This window comes from Azolla caroliniana, unplaced genomic scaffold, assembly GCF_043228905.1.
Source record: "Azolla caroliniana isolate FFs.n. ecotype wild unplaced genomic scaffold, voAzoCaro1.0.p SCAF_11, whole genome shotgun sequence".
In the NCBI taxonomy this organism is placed as follows: Eukaryota; Viridiplantae; Streptophyta; class Polypodiopsida; order Salviniales; family Salviniaceae; genus Azolla; species Azolla caroliniana.
In genome coordinates, this window is record NW_028230446.1 from 14909843 (window position 1) to 14921174 (window position 11332).

Below are 11332 nucleotides of genomic sequence, written 5' to 3' on the forward strand. Positions count from 1 at the left end.
ATAAAGCACCCTCCTCCCACCTTGTATTGAGTTGAGTCTTTCTCCTTTGTTAATATACTTTACCTTGCGTATTCTCTGTGTTTCTCTCACTCTCTCACTCTCTCTCTCTCTCTCATACACACACACACATAACTCACATCTCTTCCGCCTCACAAGAATCCATCTCTTGATTCTTTACAGTATACTTACAACATACATTGGATATATACATGCATATTACATACATATTACAAACATACATCCATATATGACCCATATACATACTAAACATGAAAATATCCCAAAAATATACATACATAAATACACATTCATATATTTACATACATATGACCACATACACACATATATACATACACATACATACATTGGATATATACATACATATTATGCACATATTACAAACACATTCATACTCATTGAATGATGTATATTGACATATACATATATGCATACACATACATACATTACATATGTACATACATGTTCCACATATCACCATATATATACGTACATATGCTTGCAATGTTATAAGTTTTACAAACAGACATCCATACACATAAATACATTACATACACATGCATACATACATTACATATGTACATATATATCATCACCAAGTACAATAAATACATATATAAATACACATACATAAATATTACGAATAAACATCCACACACTCATGTACGCATATATGCAACCACTGTTACACATACATACATTACATATTGTCATGTGTCGGGACCGAACCATGTGGGTTCGGTCCCAAGTCGAACGATGACAAATCAAGAAGTGTTAGAGTTAGTTAGAGGTCGAATCAAGAATGTAATTAGATGAACATGAATGTATAAATAGAGTGAATGATGAATGGAAATGGAGGAGTATTTGGTTCTAATCTGTGTACATTACATTGGTGGAGATGACGGGCTAATTCACAAAAGGTCGCCGCTGTAGTAGAAAAGAGATCTGGATCAAGTCACTGCCACAGCAAAACAGTGAGCCCAAATCACACAATAGTGCAACAAATCTGCGCACAGAGATGCCGAAATCAGAGTTTGATAGCAGCATGAGTATGCAGCCGGAGTTCGTGGAACAACATTCATCAAGTCCTGCAAATGATCAAATGTTTCAAGCCATAACTACCATGATGATGCAGGTAAATCATACAAATCAAACACTCATGAATTGGTTAACTAATCAGTCACAGTTAACAACCAAGCCTGAGAAACAAAAAGATTCAAGAATCCGCCCGCGATCTTTCTCTGGACTTCCAACAGAAGACATTCTGGCCTGGTTGGATCATTTCGAGAATGTTGCAGGCTACCATGAGTGGGATGACGGCCGAAAAGCACTCGAGCTCCGCACAGTTCTAGAGCATGTGGCTGCGACCTGGTTCATCCAGCAGCCTGAAGAGATAAAACGTGATTGGCCATACCTGCGCGAGCAGTTAATACAGCAATTCGCCAACAACGATGTCACTCAAACAGCATTGCAACAATTAGACACTCTACGACAACAACCACTTGAACCAGTGGCACAATTTGCCGTCAAGTTAAAGCAACTATTGTTAAGGGTAGATCCACATATGAAAGAAACTATGAAACTCTATTTCTTGCTACCTCGACTACGCCATGATATAGCCAGACGGGTGAAAGATCAAGGTCCAACAACATTTCAGATGGCGATACAGATTGCGCAACGCATAGAGTCTCCAGGCTACATCGAATTACAGCATGCACCTACACAGTCACAACAAATTAGTCAGAAAGTTCCAATGGAAACCACAGTAACTCCGATGGAGATTGATGTGCAAAATGCTCAATTTAATACAAGAAAGCACTTATCGGATCGTGACAGCCAAGGAAGACCACGATGTTTCTATTGCAACTCGTATGGGCATGTAAAGAAACATTGCAGAAAATTTGCAGCATCCAAGCATCATCAAAATGTGCAGATACATCTGGCAGATTCAACTTCACTCGCCGAAGTACCGGGAAACGGCAATGCGGGATGTTGAAGGAAGAGCAACTACCGCACTTTCAGGCCGCTACCTCTTCCACTCGCATAGTTTGTTCCACAATGGCACGCATTCATAACCAACCCTATGAAGCATTATTAGATTCAGGGAGTACAATTTCATCAATTAGTTTAGATTTAGTACATTCATTGCACTTACCCACATCTAGTGCACCCCCTATTAATGTCATTTTTGGAGATAAACAAAAACTTTATCAGTCATCAATGCATGCACACTGCACATTCATACTAGCACAACACACATTCATGCATTCATTCTATGTACTACCAAGACAGCTTTTTTCTTTAACATTAGGATGTGATTGGTTTGTGAAACATGGCGCTCAACTGCATTTTGACACACAAAGGTTAGTCCTACCTCATAATAAACCATTCACCACGATCCCTTTACTTAGTGCACCGCATGTGAGTACACAGGTCATCCATACACAGATCCATGTCGAGCCATCAGAGTCGCGTCTAGTAGACCTACGACACTTACTCAAGTCGTTTCCATCAATTTTCTGTAAAACTCAAAAAACAGCACAAGTAAATCTACCAGTTCAACATGCCATTCCGACAACCGATGCTCCTCCAGTTCGGATGGCAACGCGACGGCGGTCCCCTCTTGATCACCAAAGGATCGCCACAGCAATCCAAGATATGCTGGAAAAAGATATTATTGAGCCATCAACAAGTGAGTGGGTATCAGAACCACATTTAGTTCGCAAAGAAGATGGATCATTCCGATTTTGCATCGATTTCAGGCAGCTAAATAAAGTGACGAAACATGACAGGTACCCACTTCCGAGGATCGACGACTTACTAGACCAATTAGGACATTCCAGGTATTTCACATCCTTGGACCTAGCTTCTGGCTACTGGCAGATTCCCCTACACAAAGAAGACAAACATAAAACAGCATTTCGAACACAACACGGACTGTATCAGTTCAAGCGCATGCCATTTGGATTATCAGATGCTGGTAGCACATTTCAGAGGATGGCAAATAATATTTTCCAAGACTTGATTTTTCAAGGTGTTGTTTTGGTCTATCTAGATGACATATTGATTCACACAGATAGCTGGCCAAAACACATTCAGATCTTACGTGAAGTTCTCCTCCGTGTTCAAAAATACAACCTGCAATTGCAATTCAAGAAATGCAAGTGGGGTGCAACAACACTACGATTTTTAGGGTTCATGATCTCAGAAAAAGGAATACAACTAGATCCCGCAAAGACACGAGCTGTCGCGGAATATCCGAAGCCATCCAACATAAAGTCCCTACAGAGTTTCCTAGGATTAGTGAATTTTTCACTAAGGTTTGTTCCCCATCTAGCAACAATTACAAATCCCTTACGGAAACTATTAAAGAAGGATCAACCATACCAGTGGACCGAGGAGTGTGAGAAAAGTTTTCAGACAATCAAACAATTGATTACCTCAGCAGCAACATTAGCATTCCCTGATTTTAGCAAGATTTTCCACCTACAGACAGATGCTTCAAATTTTGGAATTGGAGCAGTCCTTTTGCAACAAGATGACAGTGATAGTTGGCGCCCAATTGCTTACATAAGCCGCGCACTAACAAAATCAGAGCAAAATTATTCAACAACTGAAAAAGAGTTTTTAGCCGTAGTATGGTCATTTCAGAAATTCCATCCATACCTACATGGCACAATGGTGCAGGTGGAGACGGATCATCAACCATTGATATCCCTAATTCAGAAAACACATCCACCAGGGAGACTACTTCGGTGGGCTCTGGCTTTGCAAGAATACAAATTCACTATGATCTATAGACGTGGCCAATCCAATGTCGTGGCAGACGCCCTCTCACGGATGGAATATCAAGCTGCTCAAGTAAGTGCGACTGATCTTCCTCTACATCAACATCAAATAAAACAGATGCAACAACAGGATCCCACAATAAAAAAAATTATCTTACAAATTCAGGCAAGTCATGATGCACATTTACACCGAAATTTTATCATGATTGACAATATTCTATATTATGTAAGTCAGGGATGTCCACCACGATTGTATGTCCCCGAAGCATTGCGACCGACATACCTTGATTTCTATCACAGCCACCAACTATCTGGTCATTTCGGTTTCCATAAGCTTCTCCATCGAATACGCTCCATGTACTATTGGCCGAAGTTGCGACAATCCATATCAGTGTTCCTCCAATCATGTCCCACGTGTCAGGCTGTGAAGAATCCACACTCCACAAGCGGATCGCTGACACCAATCACTGTAAAAGAACCCTTTGAGATGGTCGGTTGGGACCTCATGGGGCCATTCCCAGTTTCGCTTCAGGGCAACAGATACATACTAGTGATCACGGAATACCTCACTCGTTGGTGTGAGGCCGTTGCTCTACCTGATGCAACGGCAAATACAATGGCGAGGGCGCTCCTACAACGCATTATTTTTCCCCACGGGTGTCCACAAAAACTCCTTTCCGATCAGGGATCTCAATTTCGAAGTGAAGTTCTCAAAGTACTTGCACAAAGTTTGGGGATCAAGCAATTATTTACATCACCATACCATCCCCAAACTAACGGGCTCACAGAAAGGATGAACAAAACTATAAAACAAGTGATAACGGCTTATGTTGATCCATTGCACCAGTCATGGGATCAGGTGCTTCCATTTGCGGTACATGCTTACAACACTTCGGTCCAAGAATCAACTCGGGTGAGTCCATTCCGAGCATTGTATGGCAGGGATCCACGACTTCCACCAGACCCACAAGTCATCAAGATACACACCAATCACACGGATGCAACATCATGGTGGTTACATTTACAATCCAACATTCCTCTCCTTCGACGGGCACTTCAATACAACCTGACTAAGGCACAAGCACGCCAGAAGAAACATTTTGATGCCACACATCAGCCAGGAGAATTGGAAAAAGGGGACCAAGTGAGGGTTTATTACCCTATTCGCCGCAAAGGATTGTGCGAGTCTTTTATGCATCGTTGGCTCGGTCCTTATCAGGTCACACACCGCATCAGGACTAATACCTATCGACTACGGAGAATAGATACAGCATCCCAAACTGTTGCACACATTTCAAGGATTAAAAAGATACCTGGATCAAGTATGCCGACCACCCTTCCACCGGTCGTAGGTAGCGAAGCAGCACAGTCCTCGGTCTCTCCCAGTTCGGTGAGCCACGAAATCGCAACACAACAGGAGCAAAACGAGTCGAATGAGGCGGAAACACCGTCAGACGAAACAGACGGAAGGGGAGAAGCAGCATCAGACACAGACCACGCATAGTGGTAGATTTGATTTTTCCTTTTGTGAAAAAGGGGAAAAGTCAAAAAAGCTCATTTTTAGGTGTCTCAACTTTGTGGTCCTCTGAGTGGGAAAGGTCCTAAGAGCTTGGCCTTCAATTTCTTAAAGGGGGAGGTGTCATGTGTCGGGACCGAACCATGTGGGTTCGGTCCCAAGTCGAACGAAGACAAATCAAGAAGTGTTAGAGTTAGTTAGAGGTCGAATCAAGAATGTAATTAGATGAACATGAATGTATAAATAGAGTGAATGATGAATGGAAATGGAGGAGTATTTGGTTCTAATATGTGTACATTACAATATATACATATATACATATATACATATATGTACATTCATGCATGAACATACATACATTGCATATGCATATATTACAATTGCATATACATACATGTACATTGACATATGCATGTACAATTGAATCATGTACATTGACATATGCATATACATACATACATTACATATGCATACACATATGACATATGTACATTCATACATGGACATACCTATATTCATTTATACATTAGATATATATGTACATAAATATTATGCACATATTACAATCACACATCCATACACATTGAATCATGTACATTGTCATATGGATATATGCATACAAATACATACATGCATCCATACACATACACACATATACACATACACACACACACACACACACACACACACACACACACACACACACACAGATACATACATACATACATACTATGCATACATACATGACATATGCATATATGCATACACATATATTAGATACACACACACATACGTATATATATATATATTACACATAAACATACATACATATTACAAACAAACATCCACACACACACATATATGCACATATGCATTCACATAAAAATATACATACATTACATATTCATACACATATGTGCATTCATACATGGACATGCATATATTCATTTATACATTGCTACATGTATATACGTATTTATGGTTACAATGATATGTGTATAAATTTTACAAACATACACTCATACACATACATACATACATATTCCACATATCAGCATATATGTAGGTCACATGGGGTCATACAAACTAGAATATGTACATATATACATACATATTACGCACATATTACAAACAAACATCCACATACATACATTACATATTACATATATACGCATTCTACATTCATACATTACACATGTACATATATTCATTCATACATACATTATTACATACATTACATATTACATATTAGATATATACACATATGTATGTATACATATTGTGCACATGCACACCACAATATATATATATTCATTCATACATACATCACATATGTACATTATATACATATACATACATACATTGCATATTGCATATACACGTATGTACATTCATACATACATACATTACCTATTACACATTAGATATATACGCATATGTATGTATACATATTGTGCACATGCACACCACAATATATATATTCGTACATACATACATTACATATTGCATATACATGTATGTACATTCATACATAGATACATTACATATTACATATTAGATATATACACATATTATGTATGTATACATATATGATATATATATTCATTCATACATACATGCATTACATATTAGATATTAGATATATACACATATTATGTATGTATACATATATATATTCATTCATACATACATACATTACATATTACATATTAGATATATACACATATGTATGTATACATATATATATGTACATTATATACATATTCATACATAGATGCATTACATATTACATATTAGATATATACATATATGTATGTATACATATATATAGGTACATTATATACATATTCATACATAGATGCATTACATATTACATATTAGATATATACACATATGTATGTATACATATATATATGTACATTATATACATATTCATATACATATCCATACATACATTCATGAAAGCATACATATATTCATGCATTCAAATTTCATATATTCATTCATTCATAGATACATACATTCATAGTCAACATAACATTGATACATTCACATTTTGAAATTTTGAGTTTTGCTGCCCCATTTTGCCGCTTAATGCTGCCTCCTCTACTCTCTTGGTTTTGCCGCCTTTGTTCTCCTCTTTGTTGTTGCCTCTATTCTTCTCGTTTTTGTTGCCTCTACTCTCATTGCAACTTCCTTTGTTCTCTTCATATTGACATTGCCGCGTCTGCTCGCCTCGTTGTGCCACCATTGGTCGCCTCTATCCTCTGTAGTTGCTGCCACAATTACTATTCATAAAACATTTACAGGCATGTAAAAGAATACACACACGGACACAACACATACACACATGCAATGCAATACATACATATGCACATATATAGAACACACACACACACACACACACACACACACACATCACATTCATACAAACACATGCAATATAATACATACATATGCACATGTATAGAACATATACTCACACACACACACACACACACACACATATAACACATACACATATACATATATACACATGCAATACAATACATACATATGCACATATATATAACACACAAACAACACATACACATATACATATATACACATGCAATACAATACATACATATGCACATATATATAACACACAAACAACACATACACATATACATATATACACATGCAATACAATACATACATATGCACATATATATAACACACAAACAACACATACACATATACATATATACACATACATATGCACATGTATAGAACATATACTCTCTCACACACACATATATAACACATAGACATATACATATACATATATACACATGCAATACAATACATACATATGCGCATATATATAACACACATACACATATACATATACACACATGCAATACAATACATACATATGGACATATATATAACACATACATACACACATGCAATACAATACATACATATGCAGATGTATAGAACATATACTCACACACACACACACATATAACACATACACATATACATATATACACATGCAATACAATACATACATATGCACATATATATAACACACACAAACAACACATACACACACACACACATGCAATACAATACATACATATGCACATGTATAGAACATACACACACACACACACACACACACACACACACACACACACACACACACAATACACACATTCAATACAATACATACATACACACATACAATACAATACAATACATACATATGCACATATATATAACACACACAAACAACACATACATACACACACATGCAATACAATACATGCATATGCACATGTATAGAGCATATACTCACACACACATCTAACACATACATACATGCATACACACATTCCATACATACAATACAATACATACATATGCACATATAACACACACACACACACACACACACACACACATACATACACACATTCCATACATACAATATAATACATACATATGCACATGTATAGAACATTCACACACACATTCCCTACATACAATACAATACATATATACATATGCACATGTATAGAACATTCACACACACATTCCATACATACAATACAATACATACATATGCACATGTATAGAACATTCACACACACAAACACACACACATTACATACATATAACACATGCATTACAATACGATATGTAAATACATACACATGCAATTCAATGAATACAATACAATATGTACACACATACATACATAACATGGAATACAATACAATACATACATATGCGTGCACGCGCGTGCGCACACACACACACGTGTGCTTGCAAATGTTAATTGCAAGGTTAAAATATGTGATTTCGGATTGACAAGAGTTGTATTTCATGACAGCCCAACGACTATATTCTAGACAATATAGTAATCTATTTAAATATACACATTTCATGTTCTTAACACACAATTTGCAATCTTTAGGTGCTAAGAGATAATTAACTTATTATTTTGCAAAGAAGGTACACTCTCATTGAACTTGTTTCATCTTTGATGAATATGAAAGTAGAGTTTGTGCTTGTATTTTTTCTAGTTTGAGTCCAAGAAGAGATTGCTAAAAGTTTTACTAGTTTTTGTGAAGACCTTAGTAAATCATTACTTCAAGGGCTTAGCTAAGGTAACCCATCAGTAAGTTGGAGTTTGAATTCGAGAGGAGAAGAGTTTCAAAAAAGGATGTAAGGGAACTCATATATCGAGAGGTAATATAAACTTTGGTTTACTGTATAATTTCATCATTATAATGGTATTGATTGAGCCTTCTCTAATTTTTATGAAGATTCTTTTTTTTATTGCCATTATTAGATCCTTGAGTATCATCTACGTATGCTCAAGGATTGTTTGAGTGGAGGGGATAAGCCCAACTTTTTGTATCCCAAGTTTCTATTGAATTATTTTTCCAAGGATGCCTTAGATATGATATATCATCTATAGAAACCATATAAGAGTTATATGAGGCCCATTGGTGTAGGTACATACTTGTGTCCCACGTTATGAACATTAATAACTTGACTTATTCTCAAATAGGTTTCTGAATTTTATAGCAAGAAATTTGAAACCCCCAAAAATTTGGAAAAGAATATATTTTGGATAAAATTTAGAATTTTTTTTGAACGTAAGTCATTAATATTTGAAATACATAAGCTAAGATTGGATTGTTTTGTCATAAAGAAAGTATAAGAGCTTTGTTTGGACCCAATTATATAGAAGTCCTATATCAATGATCCTTAATAACTATTTTGGTATTTTTTATGATGATTCTGTTTATGAGTTACTGATTTTGATAGAAATGCAACTTTTGCTTTTCCTCATTCCTTGCATGAACTACTCAGAAGGAAACGAGTAACCAAGAGAGCAACAAGCGTCATCCTCCCTGAAAGGTCATATTATTGAGATTCAAAAAGAAAGTATGAAACAAACCAAGGATGTGGAGAGGGCGTAGAGTGATGTTATGGTTATAATACAGGTCCAACATTGAAGATAGAAACTACATGAAATTTATAACCTAAAATAAGCTTCTTTGGGTTTTCTATTTATATAGTTGGTCTTTATGAAGATAACCTTTATTGTAAAAAGTATTTTAAGTAGACATTGAACAACAAAATGATTAATTTTATCTCATTTTTACAGTGTGATGTCTTACATTTCAAATGGAAATATAACTTATGTTGTCATTTGCTTGATCAATGTATTTGGGAAAAAATAATGTAGTGGCTTCTTATGAGTTTATCCATTAAACCAAACATAATGTTAATTTGTTAGTAATTTCATTATTGATATGCATTTGGATTGTCCCATGTGTGCCCTTTGAGATATGCATGTCAAGTTCAAGATAGATTTTTTTGTAAATTACATTCTTTTTTATCACATCATATTCTTCATATGTTTAAATAAACTATTGACATGAACTTATATGTGGCTTATATATGATATACCTCTAATGTTTTTGGGTAATGTTTTTGAATTGTTTGTGCATTACTATATACTTTACACATTGTGTTTTCAATTTATGTGGTACTTGATGAAGCATTTCTACAAAATTGCATATGCTCTTTAATGTTCTTTCACAAATTTGTGATCCATTCTAGGTCTCTTGGATTAGAAACTATGTGTGCATGTATATTTTCTATGTAAGGGCATTTAAAATAGGTGGTTATCAAAAAATATATTGGTAATAGGGGGTATTTTTATTAATCTTTTTTTTACAAAAGGGCCTCTAAAATAGTAAAAAACATACGTATAAGGGCTTTATAAATGATGTCATGAACGCACGTGATACAACCTTCTTATATATAGTGGAGTCCCTGGGACATATGCAAGGTCTGGTCGGGTCACCACCATTGCGTACATGAAACTTTCTACAGCTGATGCGTAGGGTATTATGCTCATGTGCTTTCTCTCCTTTTTTGTGGATGGAGAATCTTTGTCCCATAGTTGGAGTGACATCGGAAGTGGTGTTGGTGCTGGCTT

At 35.9% G+C, this 11332-nt stretch overlaps 1 protein-coding gene and 1 long non-coding RNA gene across 8 annotated transcripts; one reads left to right on the plus strand and one right to left on the minus strand.

The window, feature by feature from the left end:
* The first annotated feature begins 919 nt into the window (after positions 1 to 919).
* On the plus strand, positions 920 to 2014 carry LOC147857929 (uncharacterized). Its single transcript, XM_087327575.1, has one exon. The coding sequence runs from the start codon at positions 1037 to 1039 to the stop codon at positions 2012 to 2014; it is 978 nt and encodes a 325-aa protein (XP_087183701.1). The 5' UTR covers positions 920 to 1036.
* Positions 1888 to 5255, minus strand: LOC147857930 (uncharacterized). Of its 7 annotated transcripts, none has more exons than XR_015530544.1 (4): positions 4355 to 5255; positions 4090 to 4273; positions 3685 to 3900; positions 1888 to 3600 (listed from the first exon to the last, which is right to left on the minus strand). It is a non-coding gene; the product is annotated as an uncharacterized LOC147857930 (long non-coding RNA). The 7 variants fall into 7 exon arrangements; XR_015530545.1 differs by having other exon boundaries at positions 1888 to 2679; positions 3459 to 3600; positions 4090 to 5255; XR_015530540.1 differs by having other exon boundaries at positions 1888 to 2907; positions 3459 to 3600; positions 4090 to 5255.
* Positions 5256 to 11332: the final 6077 nt, after the last annotated feature.